Below are 23,348 nucleotides of genomic sequence, written 5' to 3' on the forward strand. Positions count from 1 at the left end.
TATTTATTAAAAGTATGTGAACAAAAATCGAAAATATATGAACAGAAGTCACAAATAAAAACTTCATTTACATCATCATAGGCACTACAGGCGTCATAAGCCCATTCGGGTTATGTCATAAGACACAAATTTTATCCAGCCTTCCTTCGCATTATAATTTGAAAATAGTTAATTGTAATATAGACACGCATCGTCATTATTATCTTCTTCCTCCAAACTCTCCAAAATTTTGTTTTTGGTGCAGCCCTTTTTACCACGTTTTTTCTTTTTTTTTGGGCCAGTTCATTTAGTTTTAATTTTTTTACGACTGGAGACTTTTTTTAATTTTTCCTACTAGCTTTCTTACTAGCTTCTTCAACAGAAGAAGCCACACGTTGTAGTTAACTATAGCAAAAAAAAACACTGCAGAAACTGGAAGTAACAAGAGGTCTGATAAAATCGGGTACCTGGTTTTGTCGATTTTCGGACTACCCGGTTTTGTCAAACTCGTAAACAAGACATTAAATGTTATTTAATTTTTTAAATTATGATATAATATTCAAAGTTTTGGCCAAATTAAAGGTAATATACTAGGTTACATGTATTAAATTTTGAAATGGCCATTAGTTATTCATTAGAGGAGAAAACAGCTAGAAACTTACCTTAAAAATCGAGTTTCCTGCACCAAAAAGCAGGTGAGGTCTTACTGCTCCGGCACAGATTACTCAAATGAGGTAGAAATGAATACACACGACTGTTGATGGTAAAGGGACACTAATTTTAACATAGTCTAATAGATAGCAGCAGACAGTTAGAAGAATTAAGGGGTACCCGGTTTTATCAACCTACCCGGTTTTGTCCAACTCTCCCCTATCTTTCTGTTGTCAGATTGCAGTTATCAGTTTATACATAATGTGTTTCAAGAGAGTGTTGATCTTCCAGAGTTGATCTCGTTCTGCGCTACTGGAGTCTCCTATATGCTTCATTTTTTTGTTGGTACAGGTTGGGGTTACATAGGTTTTGCGGGTAAAAAAAGTGACTTTTTAAGAAAATTATATCTCGAAAACTAAAAATTATTTTTATTTATAATTGGAACATGTAAAAGAATAGTACTTAAGGTACTGTCAAAAAAAATTTCAGCCAAAAATATTCATTTTTGTAGAGCTGACTGCAATTTTTCGACAACAGCCCTTTTTTACGGTGGGCAGCATAACTCTGGGCAGCATAAGTCCAGTCTCATCTGAAATCAAAAAATCAAAAAGTTTCTTGTAGTTTATACCTCTGGCTAGTGAATGAACGAAGAAATTTTTATTAGGTGAAGTTATTTTTGTTTTATAAAAAAAACTACTTTAAAAATTGTCATTTTTGAAAAAATGAGAAAAATTGGTGTCGAAAATATGTTTAACACTAAAAAGCCGGGCTTAACTTACCTACCTAGAAAGCCGGAAGGGATCATTTTGGCCCCACGTTCTTTAATCAATTAAAACTCAGTTTAAAGAAATTAAATCTACTCTAGACGATAGAATCTGATTTTATTTTTTACTTTCATTGTTTAACACATTCGCTGCCTATCAAAAACATTCAAAACACCATACAGTTTGCAGTTTTTGATACAATTTGCGACACATTGCCTTGTTACAGCCGCGGCAATGATTGGAAGTATGATTTCCTTTACAAAATATTTTCAACTGATATTTTTGTCGTTTTTGGATAGTAACAGGGATAGTTGTTGTTAGACCTGGTGTTGCTAGGCGTAGTTCCAGATTTCGGGCGGCAAGGTATGGGGCCCATAATTCTTCACACAGCCGAAGAATAAACTTACAAAGGCTGAATCTACTTCCAGTTATTTCTTTATAAATAATCCATGCATTTATTGCTTCCAAGTCAAGAGTATTATAAAACACGTACATAGGCCATCGTCTTGAAGTTACTTTTGTAGTATAAAGACGCGTCATTTGGTCCTTTACACACACAATTGTATCTTTGTGTTCACTTGTGTTCACCAACAATTTTATCTTTATTACGTAGATGGTCAGTACCAGTATAAGGGTAACCATTTACAATAAACATACATAAATATAATTTTACCCATCCGACAGGAATTTGAAAGAAAGGCTCGTCGAATTTCCCAGAAAACGATAATAACTTACACATGGCCAATTTGGCCCCTTTAGACTTCTATGGTAGATTTGTTAGAAAAACCATTAATAAATTTAGTAAACAATATTTTTTTGTGTTAAATAAGTCTTTGTATCAAAATATTAAAAGTCATAAAATATGAAATTATTATTGCCTCAAATAAAAAAACTACAATAACTTCAAATCGCAACAGGGGCCTAATTGGCCCCTCCGACTTTCTAGTGTTAAACTTATGTAAAATCTTCAATTTTCATTGTTTTGTAAATTCCTTCATTCATTCACTAGCCAGAGGTATAAACTACAAGAAACTTTTTGACTTTTTGATTTCAGATGAGACTGGACTTGTTATGCTGCCCACCGCAAAAAAGGGCTGTTATCGAAAAATTGCAGTCAACTCTACAAAAATGAATATTTTTGGCTGAAAATTTTTTGAGAGCACCTTAACGACGTTCTACTCCTTCGTTCCGGGGTATGCCTCTCAGAGGAAAGGGGGGGAAACTTATTTGCAAGCGAAAGTTGGTAACAAGGCATTTATAGCAGAATACTCAAATCATATGTTTCAGTATTGAATACTTTATAAAAATAAATTATAATAAATTACGGAAATTACGGAATAAATTACGGAATTAATTATAATAAATAAATTAAAAATAAATGGTACGGTAAACAATCCTCATTCTTTAATATGTTATTCCTTACAAAAAAACCTTTCATTTAAGCACAAATAATTAAAAATCGTAAATTTGGGTCAAAAGTTATTAACTTTTTAAGAATTCCCATAAGAGCCCATGTTAAAACTTAACTTTGACCCTTAATAGTAATTAAACGGCACGGTAAAACAATTTTTAAAAAATCAAGTCTTAGTTTTTTGAAGTAAACTATAACATACTAAAATTTCATGCAAATCCTTAATTCTTTGCCGAAGGTGTAGAACGTCGTTAAGTACTATACTTTTACATGTTCCAATTATAAATAAAAATAATTTTTAGTTTTCGAGATATAATTTTTTTTTAAATTCACTTTTTTTAGCCGCAAGACCTATGTAACCCCTTAATATATCTACACTCTTCGTCGAACCAATCTTCGTTTCTTCTGGTCTTGAAAGGTTTTAATACAGTTTCAGCCGCTGTGTGTCTTTGCATTTAGTCCAATGCTCTTCTATAGTTAAATTTTCTTCGATTTTTGGTAACGCTGCGTTTAAGATTTTCATGTAATTAGCTCTAGTAGTTTCAGATTATAGCACCTCAGTATTATTTCTCCTAATCGGGATTAAACTATCTTCTTCTTTGGACAAATTTTGTGTTTTATGCTATAATTTTTGTATAAAATAACATATTAATATTTTTCTTTGTGTTTTTAGCCAAGCCGCCTACTGCGGCAAGCAGCTTGAAAAGGTTACCCATCTACACATCGAGAACTGTGGCGGGAACGATAAAAAAATTCGACACCCGCGACACAACGGACAAATCACCCCTTCCAAAACCCGAACAAAACCACAGAACACTCAAACCAAATGGCAATGGAGTTACCAGCATCCATACAACTTCTACATTAGAAAAGACCAGCACGCATACGTCGCGTGTAGAACAGATCAAAGAAAAACTCTCCAGCAACGAGAAACTCAACACTCTCTCAGCAACTTCTCCTACCGTAAGGTTCAGAAGTCCTTCTCCGTCTTTACTGAGGAAGACTCAAGCCGTTATTGCTAAGGAACAAAGCAACGAGTACTATGTTAGTAAACATGGCAAGTATGTTCCGGATCAGCAATCTCCTACTGTGAATAACAAAGATAAACCGAAGAGTGACAGTTTTAGAAAAGCTGCTGCCTTTTGGAACTCTAACACCTAGTTTATGTAATTGCGACAATATCTTGTATAAAAAAGACTAAGTATAACGAATTTTACAAAAAAAAGAATCTCAAACGTCTGCTTGTACAAAGTAGCAAACAAAACAATGATTCTGTGTTACTGTACCTTTACCCAAACTACGGTTTTAAATAAATGTTAAAGCCGAATGAATTTATCTGGATTTTACTGTTTTTTGGCATGTTTTTATTTAAATGTGTACATATATGTTTTATCTATACCAAATAAGTGCCTTAAATGATGTTAATGTAATGTATAGGCTCAAAGTTTTATTTTTGTGTTATGAAAGAACTGTTATACCCTCCAATATTTATGATTTTATGTATATTTGACCTTTGATCTAATGAAAATTATAATTCATTGTTCAATTTAGTGTTTTATTAATCCCATTTTCCTTTTAACATACATACATAATCGATTGCCTCTTTTACCATTAGGTGTCGAGGATTCCTCCTTTATATAATACTCTCTGCAAATTTACGCCACTTCTTCCTATCTGCTGCTAAAACTTTTGCTTCTTGCCACGATGTTTCTCTTTTCTTAAGTATTTCGTTTACACTAGTGTTCCAGCTTTTCCTTGGTCTGCCCCTCGTGCTTTTACCCACTGCTTTGGCCTGTCATTTTCACTTATCTGTCACCACTCATTCTTATCATGTGTTCAGCCCATTTTAACTTCTTTTCTTCTTTTTTTTCGTTGAGCGATTTTACCTGTAATTCATGTCTTATATCTTCGTTTCTTCTTTTGTCTAATCTTCTTGCTCCCACCAGTTTTCTTAAGTATCTCATTTCTGTAGCTTGTAATCTTTTTCTTTGTCTGTCATTGAGTACCCAGTTTTCTGCCCCATATATTGTAATTGGCATATATACGGTTTTATATACTGTCATTTTGGTTTTTCTCGATGATTTTATGTATATTTGACCTTTGATCTAATGAAAATTATAATTCATTGTTCAATTTAGTGTTTTATTAATCCCATTTTCCCTTGAACGTGATTTTCATTTCTTGTTCTTGAAACTTGTTCTTATAAAAAATGGATGTTCTGTACCTATATATCGAAAAATCAGTGACCAACAGAAAGTCACAGAAACCTGGAAGCCTTTCAGACCCTACTTGGAACACAAGTAGATATGGAAGATGAAGAATTAAGTAGAATCTCCAACCATAGAGGAAGTTCTTAAAGCTATTAAAGCCCAGAAAAACAATAAGTCGACGAAATACCAACAGAACTGTATAAGGTAGGTGGCGACCACCTAGCAAGTCACATCTACGCGCTCATCAAAGAATATGGCAAGAAGAGAAAATATTGTTCGTCCGCTATAACTTTTCCCATGCGTCACGCCATTTTCAAAGAAATTAAGTCAAAACATAAAGTGGAACGAACGTCAATGTGTATACAATATATTTTGTATACTGTATACTATATATACTACACATATCGCCGTACGTTTCACTTTATGTTTTGACTTAAGGGGATAGGTACTGGGTACGTATTTCCGGCTGCAATGCTATTCAAATGGGAATTAATGGGGACAAACTCCAGTTCAAAAACTACCGTGTAATAGATTCAGATTCAGAAATGTTTATTGCTTTTAAATACTGTAATGCTTAAAGTAACATAATAGCTCACCTAATAAAACATTTTCCCCCATGACCATTAGTCGTCTGGGGGGTTGGCCAAAATATAAATCAACATTTTTTTATCTATAACTAACAATAAAATTAACAATTATTAAAAAAAATGTAACTAATCGATATGAAAAAAAAAATGATATAGTTTCCAGTGAAATTCCCTTGCTGGGATAATTTTATACCAGGCACCAGAATACATAATGAAATTTTATAAAGTATTATGTACTAAAATAAACATATAAACACAAATTACCGTGTAATATCTCTACTATGTAGGTACAGCATGGGTACAGAATATAAAGTCCTCACGTACCTATATTATACGCCAGCGGCTCCAACTATTGGATTATTTAAGGCTGAAGAAGAAGAAGAAGAGTAGTTCCAACGTTATTTGTGGTTCCTCTGTATATCACTTCAATCCATGCCTTTTCGGTATGTGTTTTGGGTCTATTAACTCCTTCACCTCCTCTCTCTGGCCTCTTATAAAGCGCCATATTTCTTTTTTAAACCATAAAAACCAAGCTCCAGTTCTTTTAACGAATAAAGTAGCTAAAAAATGAATAAATGCGGAGAGAATTAAGAGAAATGCACAAAACCATTGATTGGCTATAAAAGAAAGAAAACAGAGAAATATTTTTTTTTTAAGTATATAGGTACCTATTAAAAATGGATATAGAAGATCCTAAACAACTAAAAAAAAAAGAATGTGTGTGTGTACTTTGTACGCACGTAAGAAGTTATACTTCTATTATATAATTTCAACGAAATAAATATACTTAACAGTTTATTTGCATTTTATTTAAATATTAAACTAGCTTTCTTACCTACCACTTTCAAAAAAATTTTATTAAAACAATACCAAAAATAAAAAAAAAAAAAGAATATAAATCGTCCGGGATTTGAACCCGGGACCTCTCGATCTCTGGTCCAATGCTCTACCAACCAAGCTATCAAGCCCCGTCTACGTGACGTCTAGGATATAATTACACATCACGGTGACAAATAGATCAAGTGAAGTATAAAAATATTATAATAGATATTTTATTATCTTACTCCCGAGGAAGACAAATCCAAAGACACAAAAAATTATAATAAATATATTTACTAAAAACACTAATATGTACCTACATTCTTTTAATGACTTATTTGCGCTGATACATACATAATTTGAAAGATTGGCAAAGAACTACATACTGTCTGTGTGCGCATGCGCCCAGAATTATAAAATTTCACTCTCGATCGTAATGAAGTATAACTTCAAAAAACCGAGGGACAAAATTTTTAGAATAGCTGCTATTGAGGCATTGAAGAACCGGAAATAGACCTCATGCAATAATAACGAAAAAAAAGGAAATAAATAATGAGATTTTATGAAAATAAGAGAGAATAAGGCTAAATATTGTGACCTAGAAATGAATCAGGATAAATACTTACATTATATTATATAAATCGGAAATACAGGGAAGATACATATAAAAAAAGAGAATATAAATTCGAAAGAGTGGACCATTTTACTTACCTGTGTATATTGAACACAGTCGACATGAGAAAATAGAGCTGAGAATCAGATTTACAAAGGGAAATAAAAAAATGCTATGTCTGAGATCCCGAGATCCTTGATAAAATCCAAATAGTATTAGGTCTGGATCCCACGTATGAAAAAAAAGTTGATTAGTAGCAAGCTGAAAATTTGTTAATAGCTTAAGGGTGTCCAGTCGGACAAACTTTGATATATGGGAACACTGGAACAGGGGAAGTTTTAATTGTGGAACAGGTTAAAAATTTGGAACGGTCAGACTACGAAAACGGCACATGTATTTTGTCGACAGAACAGACTTAAACTATCCGAACAGAGATTAAACTGTCATGCAAAAATCAGACTGCTATTTATCACCAAATGGGCGTTTAAATGAGTGGAACATGTAGAATATGTCAAATGACAGGAATTATGACAGGTGATAAATAGCAGTCTGATTTTTGGATTTTTGCATGAAGATCAAACTTGACAGTTAGTGACACAAACTATACATACTAACTGTCACTTTGTGTCACTAACTGTCAAGTTTGATCAAATAACTGTCAATTATTTGATGGTGAGACGGGGCCTTGAGAGTTTAATCTCTGTTCGGAGAGTTTAAAGGCCCCGTCTCACCATCAAATAATTGACAGTTATTTGATCAAACTTGACAGTTAGTGACACAAAGTGACAGTTAGTATGTATAGTTTGTGTCACTAGTCAAGTTTGAGTGTCAAGTTTGATCAAATAACTGTCAATTATTTGATGGTGAGACGGGGCCTTCAGTCTGTCCTGTCGGACAAAATAAATGTACCGTTTTCGTGGTCTGACCGTTCCAAATTTTTACCCTGTTCCACAATTAAAACTGCCCCTGTTCCAGTGTTCCCATATATCAAAGTTTATCCAACTAGACACCCTTAAGCTATTAACAAATTGTCAGCTTGCTATTAATCAACTTTTTTTTCATACGCGGGATCCAGACCTATATGTATCAAGAAAAACAAAAATAAGAATTTATAAGACATAACCGCAGTGAACTACCTTGTCCAACCAAACCTTGACGATATGACAGAATACCGGGCATAATGTAAAAGGTTTGATATCCTTACGTTTTTTGTAAACCCCCCTTAGCGACAGCAGACAGTGACACTAGTGACAGTGACAAATGAATATAATTATAACCTAACTGGTTGAAGCTGTCTAATTTATCAAACATTTATAAACAAATAATGGATCATTAATGTAATTATCTTAGATTCGCTTACATTAAGCAAAAAAGATCCACAACGATGAGACTGAAAGCCAGAAAGAGGGTGATGATGAAAATCAATAGGGCGGGTGATGCTCAGCCGCGGTTCAAGGTAAAAATACCAGAAATTAAGGAAGAAAAGAAACCTAAAGTAAAGCCAAAAGAAGAACAAGCATGCGATGGGAACTTGGGTTTTGGTGTAGGACAGCCCGTCAAGGTAAAATAAATGTGCTAACTAACCATTTATAAGTAGTAGTTGAAAGGGTTAACTCATTAGAAATGCTTCACTAGTGTAATTCTTTAGTGAATGACAGTTTGGTCAAAATAGCAAAAAAGCGAAATTTAGAATACCGGTGATGGAAAAGAACCTTGTCTCATACCAAGACCTACTCAAAGAAATGTTGAAAAAAATTGTCTTCATATGTTGGCAATTATGGGCATCTGATTTATATTCTTCTTCCTTTGGTTCCACTACTTGTTGTTGTGGAGAACCATTTCCTCAGGTTCTTTAGCAATTATATTTTTCTTCTCCCAATTCCTCACTTTCTGAATACTTTGCCTTGAAGGATTACCTTCAGTAATCTGTATTTAGTGCCGTTTCTTATTATGTGTCTGAAATATTTTAAGTTTCTCCTTTTAATCTTTGGTTACCAGTCTCTTTGATCAACCTAAACCAGTCTCTTTGGTTATCTTGTCTGTCCATGATATCCTTAGGATTCGCCTGTATAGCCACATCTCAAACGCTTCACGTTTTTTCTCTATCGCTTCAGTGAGTGTCCAGGATTCAACTCTGTAGTATAATATTGAGAAGATATGACCAGAATATAACATCGTAAGAGCCTTACTTTTATCTCCAGATTAAGGTTGTGGCTTTTAAAGAGTTTGGCCATGTTATTCAATGCACTCATAGCCTTCTCTTTTCTACATTTTATTTCTTGTGAGTAATCCCATTGTTTGTTTACTATTGTTCCAAGATAGGTATACTGTTTTACTCACTCTACTGGTGTATTGTTGATAAGCAGTTGGGCGTCTCTAATTTTATTTTTGCTGATGACCCTAAATTTAGTTTTTGATATATTTACTTGTAGTCCAAATCTTTCACTTACTTTATTTATTAGTTGCTGTAAACTGTTCAAACTGTCTGTAAAAAAGCTGATTATATAAAAGGATGAATTTAAAAAAATGTAAACCTTGAATGTTTTATGGAATCAGCAATATTTTTGTTTAATATTTGAATCATGTACTGCAGGTAATAATAAAAAAGAAGATTAACTTCTCTATTCAATGGAGAACATAGAACAATTTGCAAAAGTCCAAATTTTTGCCATTTCAGGTGTTGATTTTAAGCAATTTATTGAAATTTGGTATTGTTTATTAGTTTTTATTTATCTATATCTTTCATGTTATAGTAAAAAGATTTTTAAAAATACTTATTTATAATGCCTTTCCTCTAGCCTTTAAATTTACTACATCTTGGCTCCAGTCACTAATATTCACTTTTTTTAAGTCATTTTCCATCCGTGTTATTCATCTTATTCTCTTTCATCATCAGTAGTTGACGCTATAGTGCTTCGTGAGCGTTGACCTGCCTCAAACATTCTTCCATCCTTCCCTTTCAAGTGTGTCTTCTCCATCCCCTGACTCAAATCTCCCTTAAATCTTTCCATTAAACACCTTTTAACACTTTCATCCATCCACATAAAGTTGTCCCATCTTAGGCAGTTTAGTTTGATGGTTCTTCACCATATCTGCATCACCAAAAAGTGTATAGAGTTTATATATGAACTTTTCCACAGACCCTGTTTGTTACCTCTTCGAGTCGTCATTGCCCATGTTTCCGATCCATATATTATTGTTTTGTAAAGTTTGCACTTTGTTGCTGTTGACACACATCTCGCTCTTAGTTGAAGGCTTATGCAAAAATAACAGTACAATATTATCTTTGCCATTTCTTATGTGTGTTTTAAATAAACATTGAATACAATCTAAACACTTGAGTTTGGGAACAATGTTCCTATCAACAAATCCACACATATAAAAAGGATACAATCCTTTAATTTAGATTTTTTACCTCCTACCTATATCTATGGCAAAAAGTTCATCTAATGCCATCCCCTCTTTGTGAACACACACATTACCTCCTACCAATACAATGTTTAACTCTTCCTGAAGCAGATCTATGTTAGTTTCGGTTTCACTATTTTCAAACAATATTCGTTTCCCTCTTCACCCTCTAGCTTCTTAAGCCACTGTACTATGGCCACCACTTTTAAAGAGTGATAGGGTGTCATTTCAATTTATCATATTGAAGATGGGAGACAAGAGTTTAAATTAATAGGCTTTGATATTCACCAAAATACATGTTCTGTTTTGGAATTTCTTGCAGTACAACCCAATGCACTGCATAATCAAACTATTTTGTATAAATAAAACAAAAAGTCTCAGATATAGAATCCACCATTATAACTGTCGCACAGCGACATCAAAATCACTAGTTAATAATATAATCTTCCAGTCTTACCCTTTACTTATCGTCTTACCATTAACAGGAATACGAAGAGTCAGAACCAACACCTTCAACCAGCAACACACTTAAACCAGAATGTAAGGAAGAAAAGATACCTGAAGTAAAACCCAAAAAAGAAAAGGAATATGCTCACACAGATCCAAAGCCTTCAACGAGCTGCTCTGGTAAGCAAGAGGAAGTTGAACAAAGCCAAGTTAAAATCTGCAGGTTATGTCTAGTCTTTATTGAGGATAATATGATGCCTCTGAAAAAAGTCATCGCTATGCTCCAAATTGTTCTTCCAGAAGTGGTAAGTATCTTAGTTTTGTTTAGAAGAAATGTTTAGTATTGTAAAAAGAAAATTGTCAAATATTTGACGTTTCTATGTCTATTGATTAACCAGTAGTTAGACCATAACCAGGCCATAACTTATTCGAAAATGTTAAGAAAGTTGTAACTTCTAAATAGTTTGATTCCAATTTTAATCTACCACAAACAGTTTGCAAAAGGCATCTTCAACCGTTTTCACATCCCTTTGATAATGTCATGAAAGTGCAGGAAGTCTTTTATAACATATTATAATGATAATGATATGTTTGCAGGATCCTTCTATTACAAAGGAGCCAGTAGTATGTCAGGTATGCGCGGACTTCCTTGAGAAAGCTTCAGTCTTCATGATCAACACTCTCAATGTTGAACAAAAGATTAAAAACTACTATGATCTAGTCAAATGTGAGGATCAAATAGACCTATTCAATGTATTAGAATTTGCTTTTCCAAAAATTGAAATGGACGGTGATGACAAGAAGAAAATAAAATGTGATGAGAACGATGCTGATGATAAAGATAACGATGCTGATGATAAGGATAATCATCATGATGAAGAGACTGATAAAACTGTTTCTCCAACTACAAATATATTGGACGAGAAACAGATCAAAAAAGAAAAAGAAGTAGATGAGAATGCAATGGAGGAAGACGCAGTTGAGAATATGCCTGAAGAGCATGATCAAACAAACACTGCTTGTGAAGAAAATATTGAAAATCCACATGGAGACACTAAAGAACCTCCTATTCCAGAAAATTCGTTTCAAGAGAATGAAAAACATCCAACTGAAGAAGGTGGAGGTGCTGCAGCAGAAAATGCATTTCAAGAAGATGGTGAAGGGCAGTTTGAAGAGGGAAATGAACCAGCACCTGATGAGAATGGGGAGAACCCGGAACCTGAAGAGACGAAATTCAATCCTTTAGATGCAGCTATTCCCAATCCTTTTGATATGAATTTTCCGAATCCATTTGCTGAGGAAATGGATTATTCATATGGCGGCAGAAAAAAACCTACGTAAGTACTTTTTTCTTCTTTTACTTCTTGGAGATCTTTCAATCTGCTTAATTCTATTGGAGGTAGATTGCCAACTATCCCTCCATCTTTTAGGTGGTCTTCCGGGGGGGGGGGGGGGGAGGCCTTGAACCGGCGGGTTGTTTTCTAAGGCAATTTTTGTGAGTCTATTCTTATCCATTCGTCTTACATGGTTGTACCACATTCTCTTACACTGCCTTCCTCACCTTACAATATCTTAAAATTTGCATTGCTCTCTAATGTTTGTATTTCTCACCCTGCTTCTTCTTGTTATCCACACTATTGTTCTTAAGGTACGATTCCGACAACGACTGCAGACATCAGTTGCAGTTGTCGCCTAGACAGACATCACTACTTTGCACTATTAATTTGTATGAGACTGATTCCGACATCTGACTGCAACTGCTGCCCGACAGAACGTCAGTTGCTAATACATAATTATACAAATTAATAGTGCAAAGTAATAAGTCTGTCATGGTGGCAACTGTAACTACAGTCGTTGTCGGAATCGTACCTTTAGGGTTTTCATTTCGGCAACCCTTAGCATCTGTTTCGTTTTTGGGTGTCTTCGCGCACTTCTGTGCCATATGTCATGATCTGTCTTATGCAAGTCTTGTAGATTTTAATTTTACTATCTGTGCGCATATACGGATTTGACCAGACTATCTCCCGCAGACATTCTGACAATGCAGATGCTTTGTTGATCTGACTCCTCAGGTCCTTTACTGGGTCGTGAGTGCTTGATATATCTATGCCCAGATATCTGAATTGCATCACCTGTTTTATGGGGTTGTTCTCAACCACTAACTCACATCTGAGCGGATCTTTTGCTATTGTCATACATTTAGTTTTGTTTGTAGAAATGTTCATATTTAGTTGGCGGCTTATTTGACATAACTGAAAGAGCTGTCTCTGAAGATCAGCTTCTGATTCGGCAATAATTGCTGCATCATCTGCGTAACACACCATGCCAATTCTTTTGTTGCCCATTCGATATCTGAGATTAAGATATGTTAATTTGTTTATAATTTTGCTCATGAGTAAGTTAAACAGGAAGGGGCTTAAACTGTCGCCTTATCTAATTCCTCCCGGTGTTAGAATATTTTCAGTGAAATGGTCTCCTGCTCTAACTTTGGTTACGTTGTTGTTATTTAGGTTGTGGACTATCTTTGTTATGCTGGTCGGTGTTTTATTTTCTATTAATATAATTAGAATGTCTCCCAAGCGAACCCTGTCAAACGCCTTCGTCAGATCAATGAAGCAAATATACGCTGGCATGCCGAACTCTATAGCTTTTTCTTTTATTTGTTTTATTATAAATACTGCGTCTATTATAGACCGCCCCTTTGAAAAACTTTGTTGTTCTTCAGCATTAGTGATTTGCCTTTCCAATTTGTCCTCAAGAATACCCGTGAAAAGTTTCATAGTTATATTTAAGAGGGTTATTCGTCTGTAGTTTTGTGGGCAAGTTTTTTGTCCTTTTTTAAATATGGGGATTGTGATGCTCTTATCCCTTTCCTCTGGTGTTTCTGTTTCGTTTAAGATTTTGTTAAATAGTTGCGACAATTTACTTGCAATTTCAGGGCCTCCATATTTTAAAAGTTCATTGGGTATACCATCAGTTCCAGGTGATTTTCTATTTTTTAGCTTCTTGATCTTTGTTTCTACCTCTTCGTCATTGATTGTAGCAGTTATATATGTTGCCATTTCTCTATATAGGTATTTTCTCGGTCTGCACGAACTCGTTAACTGATTTTTTCCTGTTCCGAAGCATTTTCCATACTTTCTTTTGGGCACCATGTAGAATATAGGTCGTAGTCCATGTCGCTGGTGAATTTAGCCCAATGTTTTCTTTTTATTGATTTTATTCTTGCGTTTACTTCGTTTCTTATATATATATATAATCTAAACCTTTCTACCTAACGGTGTAAGGTGTTTAAAAATACATTTCATACATCTACATCATATACAAATCGTCTCCAATCTTGCTTATTCTTGGCCCTTCGTTTCGCTTCAGTCCACGTTGTATTTTTCGTCCTCAGAATTTCTACCACTTCATCGTTCCAGGTTTTCTTTGGTCTCCCTCTTCCTCTCTTGTTTCGTACTTTTGCCTCCCATATGCGTTTTACCTGTCTATCATCGTTCATTCTACACAAATGTCCAAACCATTTAAGTTTATTCCTATCTAATATTTGTGTTATTGGTTCGACTTGTAGTTCTTCTCGCACACTGCTGTTTCTTATTCTATCACGTCTTGTAATTCCTTTTACTTTTCTTAGGTACTTCATGTCCATGGAGTTTATTCTGCTTTTCGATGATGGTGTTAGCACCCAGCTCTCACTACCATAGGTAAGGATTGGCCTGAAGATTGTTTTATATACCATCATCTTTGTCCTGCTGCTTACTTCTCTCTTTCCAATGAATGTTCTGTTTAAGCTGTGGTACATTCTGGACGCCATGGTTATCCTTTCGTTGACTTCTTCTTCTGATCTTCCTCCATTCTCTATTTTCACACCCAAGTATTTATATGTTGTTACTTGTTCTAGTTTCTTGTTATTTATCTCTATATTTACTTGTTTATCTTCATTCCCCATGACCATTATCTTTGTTTTCTCCATGTTTATTTTCATATTTCTCTCTTCCAGCTCCTCTTTCCACATTATTAGGTTCCTTTTGAGGTCATCTTCGCTGTGTGCTAGTAACATCAGGTCGTCTGCAAATGCACATACTGAAATTCCTATAGGTTCTAGTCTGTGGTAACCAATGTGTAATTTGCGTGTCTTTGCTTCCATTACTTTTATGATGTCATCCATGAGTACGATGAATAGTGTGGGGCTCAGTACTCCTCCCTGCTTCAGTCCATCATTTATCTCAAAAGTTTCACAATGGGTATTATCTTTCCTGATGTAGCATTTGTTACGTTTATATAAGCTTTGTATAGCCTGCCTCAGTTTGGGTTCAATATTTCTTCGTTCGAGACTTTCCCATACTTTGTATTGTGAAACTTTATCGAATGCTTTTTCTAAATCTATAAATGCTGCATATACTTCATTTTTAGTAGTTCTCGTTTTTTCTGTTACTTGTTTGATCGTAAAGATGTGGTCTTGGGTACTCCGGCCTTTCCTGAACCCACTTTGTGGTTCTGCTAGGTTGTGTTCAACTATTGAACTAAGTTTTTTGTTTAAAATATATTCGTACGATTTTGACACCACACTTAACAACGTAATACCTCTGTAGTTGCCGCAATTTCTTGTGTCCCCTTTCTTAAAAATGGGCAATATAATTCCTGTTTTCCAATCTTCTGGTACAGTACCCAAGTGCCATGCTTTGTTGAGAATTTCTGTTAACATCTCTACCCCTGACACCCCTAGATTTTTCAGCATCTCTGGTGTGATCTTATCATGGCCTGCTGATTTTCCTACTTTTAGATGCGAGATGGCTTCCAGTACTTCATTCTTATCGATATTTTCGTCTTCGTCGTCGTGTTCTACGTTGGGGGTGGTCGTTTGTTCAGGTGACTCATTACTGGTGGTTGTTCCATTTAGTAGATCTTGGAAATGCTCCTTCCATCTTTTCATAATTTCGTCTTCATCTGTCAGTAGTACATTATCTTTTGATTTGATTTGTCTTATGTTTGGTTGTTTGTCCTTTCGTAGGTTCTTCAAAACTCTGTAGAGTAACTTCTGATTTCCTTGGCTATTTTCTTCTAATTTTGTTCCAAATTCTTCCCAGGATCTCTGTTTGGCTCGGGTTACTAGTTCTTTGACATTAGTACGTTGTTCTTTATATAGCGTGTAATTATTGTCTGTTCTGTCTCCGAGGTATTGTTTCCATAAACTTTTCTTTCTTTTCACTTGATCTTTAATTTCTTCGTTCCACCACCTTGTCTGTTTTATATTTTTATTTACTACTATTGTACCACATGTTTGTTTTGCTGCCTTTAGGATGGTATCCTTAAATTCTAGCCAGAGTTCTTCTAGATTCAGACTTCGCCATATTTGTCTTCTGTTTTCGATGTGTGTTTCTGTAGTGTTTTTATATTGTTCAGCAATCTTTTTGTCTTGTAACTTATAGGATCTAATTGATTCGTTCCTATTCTTGTTCTGGCTTGTCATTTTTGTTATTTCTTGATGGTTATTATCCTCAAGTTTCCACTTAGCTACTAATAAGTAGTGGTCACTGTAGATTTCTGCGCCTCTATTAACTTTCACGTCAGTTATTTCTTTTCGGTTTTGTCTGTTGATTAGTACATAATCTATTATTGATCTTTCATTTCTGCTTCTAACTTCTCTGGTATATTTGTGTATATCTTTGTGCATGTAAAACGTATTCGTTACTATCAAGTTGTTCTCCATGCAAAAATTGATCAATCTATTTCCATTGTTGTTTCTGGTCTCCTCTCCATGCATTCCAATTACATCTATTGTGTCATTTCCTTTTCCTACTCTACTGTTAAAATCTCCCATGATGATTAGTCTGCCATTTACGTTTTCCACTATATCTGTCAGCTCCTCCCAGAAGTCATCTTTTTTACTTGCAACTTCATCTTCACCTGGTCCATATACAATTATTATTGTTGTGTTACTAGTTTGATCTATATTCATTTCAATTTTTAATATTTTCTCAGATATAAATTCCCATCTTGTCATGTGCTTTATATGTTCTTTTGCTATAATGCAACCAACCCCTGCGGCCGCTCGTATCTCTGGTTTTACCATGTAGAATATAGGTCGTAGTCCATGTCGCTGGTGAATTTAGCCCAATGTTTTCTTTTTATTGATTTTATTCTTGCGTTTACTTCGTTTCTTACTTGGACATATTCTGCGAGAGCTTCTTCCGATTGTGTGCTTTTATATCTCAGGTAGCATTTGCGTTTTAATTCAGTTTTTTAACCTCTTGACAAAACCACAGTTTGGTGTGGTTTGGCGCTCTCGTGTTAATTTTCCGCTTTCCAATCGCTTATTCTGCTGCTTCGTTGATGAATTTCTGTCTTTTTGCCAAGTATCTTCTACTCTCCATTCTGGTTGTAGGTCCATCTTTTTTGATTTGCTGGTAATCCTATTCTCATCAAGGAACTTTGTACTCTCTGCTGCTAGCTACTTTTTTTAATTATATGAATCTACTGATTATATGAATATACTGTTTTGAGATTGACGTTGAGAGGTGACTCATATTTTTTTGCAAAAATTGCTTGAAAATAATATTTGAGTTACCAAAAATTGAAGAAAAAGATCTTCTGTGTAAAAGGTATATTAGTTTGAAAACTCCAATAAAGGGCTACATTAAAATACAGAACGTTTTCGCTCTAAAGAGAGCATCATCAGTGTTCTAAGCAAACTCTACAAGCCACCAAAAATACATGGGTTAAAACCCTTAAAATGCCGATCAAAGGTCTTACATTGGCATATTATTTAATAATATATGCCAATATATTAAATAATATGCCAATGTAAGACCTTTGGTCGGCATTTTAAGGGTTTTAACCCATGTATTTTTGGTGGCTTAGCATGTAGAGCTTGCTTAGAACACTGATGATGCTCTCTTTAGAGCGAAAACGTTCTGTATTTTAATGTAGCCCTTTATTGGGGTTTTCAAACTAATATACCTTTTACACAGAAGATCTTTTTTTTTTCAATTTTTGTAATTAATGGTATACAGTCAGCTACAGGAAAATTTTTCGTTATGGATTTGAGTTATCCTTCCACTCAAAAAGGTCCGGAACATTGTTTAAATAATCAAAATGTCAAAAAATTAAGGAAAAATTCGAGTTTTTTCTTCGATTTTTTTCTTCGATTTTTGATTATAACTTTAAAAGTATTCATTTCCTAGAAAAGTCGCACTGAAATAATTAAATTTCCTACAATAAAGGATTAGTTAAAAATTTTAAAAATGGTCACCCTTGTTGCAAAATAGCAATAATTGCGAAAAAAAAACATAAGAAAAAACAAGTATTCGCATTTTACGTTTTTCAAACATTTATGCTACACTTAGGACCTTCATATTTTACCCAAAAAAACTTTATGATATAATAAAACAATACTGTAATTTTCATTAAGATAGTTCAATAGATTTTGCAAAATAAATTTTGCAATCCAGCTTTCACAGAAAAAATTCATTTTTTCAAAATGTCGCAGGACTAAAAATAAAGCAGATAGCAAGTTGAAATTTTTTTACATATAGAAGAGTTACTGTACCTTTCATTTGCAATTTGCAAAATTAAAATCGGTTAACTACCAAGCCGTCAGGATTTTTTTAAAATAAACTTTCATTTTTGAAAACGAACGACAGCGGTGTTCGATTCACACAAGTTGATTTCCACCAAAATTTCTTCCAATCTTTGTCTAATATATTATTTTCTTGCTCTGTATTTTGTTGTATTTTAATATTTTAATTCCACAAAAATCAAACTAATTTGATTATTGTTTGTGAAATATTGTTTAAACAATTGCATATGTTTAAAAATAATAAACTTTTATTCTCTCAGTTAAAATATAGGAGAAAGGTCCTAAGAAAATTTTTGCTAAACAAAGTATTACTTCAAAGGACAGAGTGTGTGTTTTTATTTTGCAAAAAACAAATTTATTTATTTATATCGAAATGTACTAAAAATTAACATTTATCAATCATTATCAAAGGTCATTGGAATGCCCAATCAGAGCAAACGTATCCGCTGTCCTGCGCGTAGCACCAAAAATTAATGTTTATTTAAAAAAATTACTGACGTCGTGGTAGTTAACCGATTTTAATTTTGCAAATTACACATGAGAGATACAGTATTCTTCTATATGTAAAAAAATTCAACTTGGTGTCTGCTTTATTTTCAATCCTGCAACATTTTGAAATTTTTTTTTTTTGCGAAACCTGGATTGCAAAATTTATTTTGCAAAACCTGTTAAACCGATCTTAATGAAATTTACAGGATTGTTTTAGTATATCATAAAGTTTTTCTGGGTGAAATATGAAGGTCCTAAGTGTAGCATAAATGGTTGAAAAACGTAAAATGCGAATACTTTGTTTTTTATGGTTTTTTCGCAATTTTGCAACAAGGGTGACAATTTTTTAAATTTTTAACTACCTATATTGTAGGAAACTTAATTATGCAACTTTTATGTCAGTGAAATTTTTCTCGGAAATGAATACTTTTAAAGTTATAATCAAAAAACGAAGAAAAAAATCGAATTTTTCCTTAATTTTTTGACATTTTGATTATTTAAACAATGTTCCGGACCTTTTTGAGTGGAAGGATAACTCAAATCCATAACGAAAAATTTTCCTGTAGCTGACTGTATACCATTAATTACAAAAATTAAAAAAAGATCTTCTGTGTAAAAGGTATATTAGTTTGAAAACCCCAATAAAGGGCTACATTAAAATACAGAACGTTTTCGCTCTAAAGAGAGCATTTTCCATCAGTGTTCTAAGCAAGCTCTACATGCTAAGCCACCAAAAATACTAAGCCACCAATAATATTTTATGGGTTAAAACCCTTAAAATGCCGACCAAAGGTCTTACATTGGCATATTATTTAATAATATATGCCAATATATTGTTATGACAGTTCCGTAGATTGTTCCTACATAGAAAGAGTCCCTCGACGTGAAAGAAGAATGTAGTATTTTGTATTTTGACAACGGCACCCGATTTGGGCGTCGAAACGTTAATAAAAATCATTTTTTAATAATATTGTGGCTTATTTCCCATTATAAATAGTTAAAAAGAAGAAGTAGTCACGTACGAGAATGTTCTGGATGTCATGGAATAACCCAAAAATGTCTGGTGACGTCTAGAACGTCAGAAATCTATATAAACATTATGTGTTTGACATTTTATAGTTCAGTTGTAATTGAGTATTTAAAGTTGATAGTTGTCATTGAGTTTGTATTGTAATTGGAGTTAAATAAAGTATTTTAAAGAAGTTGTAACAATATTTGTATTGTAATTGGAGTTAAATAAAGTATTTTAAAGAAGTTATAACAATATTAAATTTTAAGGGTTTTAACCCATGTATTTTTGGTGCCTTAGCATGTAGAGCTTGCTTAGAACACTGATGATGCTCTCTTTAGAGCGAAAACGTTCTGTATTTTAATGTAGCCCTTTATTGGGGTTTTCAAACTAATATACCTTTTACACAGAAGATCTTTTTCTTCAATTTTTGATAACTCAAATATTATTATGAGTTATTTTCAAGCAATTTCTGCAAAAAAATATGAGTCACCTCTCAACATCCAAATGTACTAATATTTTTACAGGTGCGCCCCGGTCTATACTGTTTCCAATCATCTCTTCTTTGGACGTCCTCTTCTGTTTTCCCCATTTCTCCCTCCTTCAGTAGTGTTTTAACATCTCGGTTCTCTGGCATTCGCTTAATGGTTAATGTAGCCAAGCCATTCGTTCTACTTAAAAAAAATATTTACTCACAGTGATCTGTTGATTTTTTTAGGAAACTACAAGTCCGCGCTGATTCTCACGGAATCACATACTATAATTGCCCACTCTGCACCTTCACAACAAAATACAAATACAGCATGAAAATTCACAAAGATATGATGCACACCAATCCCGACGATATCGTTCTGTATTATTGTGCGCTGTGTACTTTCAAAACAAAACATAAGCGTTACCTGGAAACTCACATGCTAGTTCACAAAGATCCGGAAGATTGCGAAATGCACAAATGCAAAGTATGTACTTTTAAAACTAAGTTCAAAAGTTATTTGAAGACACATATGCTCATCCACAAGAATCCCAACGAGATCACCATGCACCAGTGTGAATACTGCAGCTTCAAGACGAAGCATAGGAAGTATCTGGATACCCATGTGTTGATACACATGAATCCAGACGATATACCGATGCATTGCTGCACTGTATGCGAGTTTAAAACGAAATCTAAGCCGTACTTGAAGACGCATATGCTCACGCATAAAAACCCTGAGGATGTACCAATGCATCAGTGCGACGAGTGCAGTTTCAAAACCAAATTCAAGTATTATCTGAACAGACACATGTTGATACATAAGAATCCTGACGAGATACCTATGTTTCAGTGTGAGCAGTGCAACTTCAGAACAAGACACAAAAAGTATTTGGAGACACACAGTATGATACATAAGAATCCAGACGAGTTGATTATGTATTCCTGCAACCAATGTGAGTTCCAGACCAAGTCGAAGGCTTATCTCTTCAAAACTCACATGCAGATCCACAAAAACCCCGATGAGTTGGTTCTTCATAAGTGCTCGTTGTGTCCGTTTAAAACAAGGCACAAGAGCTACCTGGAGACCCACATGCTGACGCACAAGAGCCCTGACGAAGTAACAATGCACTACTGCACCGAATGCGACTTCCGTACAAAGTTCAAGCATTATCTAAAACGACACATGCTCGTGCATCTAGCCCCCGACGAATGCGTCATGTACAGATGCTGGGAATGCGATTTTGAAACCAAACACAAGAACTACTTGGACACTCACATCCTCTATGTGCACAAGAGCAAAGACGAAGTTCCTCTCCACGGTTGCCCTCAGTGCGACTTCCAGACCAAATCCAAGGGCTACTTGAAGACCCACATGCTGCTCCACCGGAGCCCGAACGAAGTCACCATGTACAAGTGCAAGAAGTGCAGGTTCAAGACCAAGCACAAGAGTTATCTGAAGACGCACATGACTCACATGCATAGCAGGAAGCTGTAAGATAAGTATCGTTCATTACAATTTGATTCGTTTAAGTAAGACATATATTAGGTAACTGTGTACAAAAACTATAATTGTTTGGTTTATCGTAACTGCTTTTTTATTTATTTTACATATATTTATACATTGAGGTAGTGGACATGGAGAGTTGCCCCAGAAACAGACAAATATCTCTGCAGCTCTACTCTGTGGCGTCACAAAGTAGTAGTACAAGAGGCAGCGCTGAAAAAATTTACTAAAGCTAGATTTTTCACAGTTGATTACTATGATTGTGTAGAGAAACATACTGCGGTCGGTCAAGTGAAACGTAGAGCAGGGGTTACTGAGAGGGTATCAAAGTTGCTTTCCTACGAAGGTAATTAAATCCATTTACTAAGGCTGAAAATCACTACACACATTCTAAATTGAATATAAATAAAAGTTATTATCGTCGGTCAGTCGTATGACGGGACAGAGCCGGTCGGTCGGCCTCAGTGAATGTACAGGGTTATTCACTATATTTTGACCCCCTTGATTAATTATTAAGGGTATCCAAAAATTTTTTTTAATTAAATTAATTGTTTAATTAATAATTCAAAAAATTTTTTGGACACCTTTTATAAATAATGATCTTAATGTTTATAGTATTGCATAGAGAATTGAATAACCTTTCAAATGAGCTAACACACGACCCCTATTCTCATTTAAAAAAAATTGTCGATTACGTCATCACGCCCAGATGGATGACGTCACTAGTACGATATATATGTCAAAAATCATAATTAAAAAATCGAATAACTTTTGTATTTTACATTTTTTTATAATTCTGTAAATAAAGCAGTTTACAATTTACAAGGGGGTCAAAATATAGTGAATTACCCTGTACATTCATTGGGGCCGACCGACCGGCTCTGTCCCGTCATACAGCTGACCGACTATAATAACTTTTATTTATATTTAATTTAGAATGTGTGTACTGATTTTCAGCCTTAGTAAATGGATTTAATTACCTTCGTAGGTAAGCAACTTTGATACCCTCTCAGTAACCCCTGTTCTACGTTTCGCTTGACCGACCGCAGTATGTTTCTCTACACACTCAGAGTAATCAACTGTGAAAAATTTAGCTTAAGTAAACTCGAAAGAGATTTTTCAGCGCTGCCTCTCCGTCTATAGCTTCCGATTATTAGCTGTAAATTAAACGTGCCATTCCAGACGAGACAGTCGCCACTGTCGCCGATCCCCGCTGCTGTGGCGTCCATTACAAAATCATTGGCGCTACAAAATCGCCTGTTTAATTCACTTTGTGGCTCCACTCAGTAGCGCTGCAGTGTGGCTCGTCTGTTTCTGCAGTTATATCATGAATATTCAAATTTACCGCCTTGCTAAGTCACCTGTCATTGTCATGTAGTCTTCTAAAATATTTGAACTATTGA

General features: G+C 34.5%; 2 protein-coding genes across 51 annotated transcripts in view; both read left to right on the forward strand.

Annotated features, from left to right (window-relative positions):
* LOC114341578 (extracellular matrix-binding protein ebh) overlaps nucleotides 1–4,351 on the forward strand; it is a 369,628-nt gene extending 365,277 nt beyond the window's left edge. For all 50 annotated transcript variants that reach the window (XM_050657458.1, XM_050657487.1, XM_050657456.1 and 47 more), the window contains one exon: nucleotides 3,479–4,351. In XM_050657458.1, coding sequence (XP_050513415.1) covers nucleotides 3,479–3,966 — 488 coding nt within the window. In that variant the 3' untranslated portion in view covers nucleotides 3,967–4,351. The remainder of the gene's footprint in view (nucleotides 1–3,478) is intronic.
* A 3,970-nt stretch (nucleotides 4,352–8,321) lies between these two features.
* LOC114341558 (zinc finger Y-chromosomal protein 1-like) lies at nucleotides 8,322–22,275 on the forward strand. The gene is made up of 4 exons (XM_028292367.2): nucleotides 8,322–8,595; nucleotides 10,928–11,194; nucleotides 11,487–12,226; nucleotides 20,685–22,275. The coding sequence occupies exons 1-4, from the start codon at nucleotides 8,419–8,421 to the stop codon at nucleotides 21,934–21,936; spliced, it is 2,436 nt and encodes an 811-aa protein (XP_028148168.2). The 5' UTR covers nucleotides 8,322–8,418; the 3' UTR covers nucleotides 21,937–22,275.
* Nucleotides 22,276–23,348: the final 1,073 nt, after the last annotated feature.

The sequence above is a fragment of the Diabrotica virgifera genome, chromosome 8 (assembly GCF_917563875.1).
Source record: "Diabrotica virgifera virgifera chromosome 8, PGI_DIABVI_V3a".
In the NCBI taxonomy this organism is placed as follows: Eukaryota; Metazoa; Arthropoda; class Insecta; order Coleoptera; family Chrysomelidae; genus Diabrotica; species Diabrotica virgifera.

Excerpts from the sequence above, each read along its gene's own strand:
- LOC114341558 (XM_028292367.2), top strand. The coding sequence starts at position 8,419 with ATGAGACTGAAAGCCAGAAAGAGGGTGATGATGAAAATCAATAGGGCG. Across the intron at positions 8,596-10,927 it reads GTGTAGGACAGCCCGTCAAG|GAATACGAAGAGTCAGAACC; the intron begins GTAAAATAAATG and ends TACCATTAACAG. Across the intron at positions 11,195-11,486 it reads AAATTGTTCTTCCAGAAGTG|GATCCTTCTATTACAAAGGA; the intron begins GTAAGTATCTTA and ends ATATGTTTGCAG.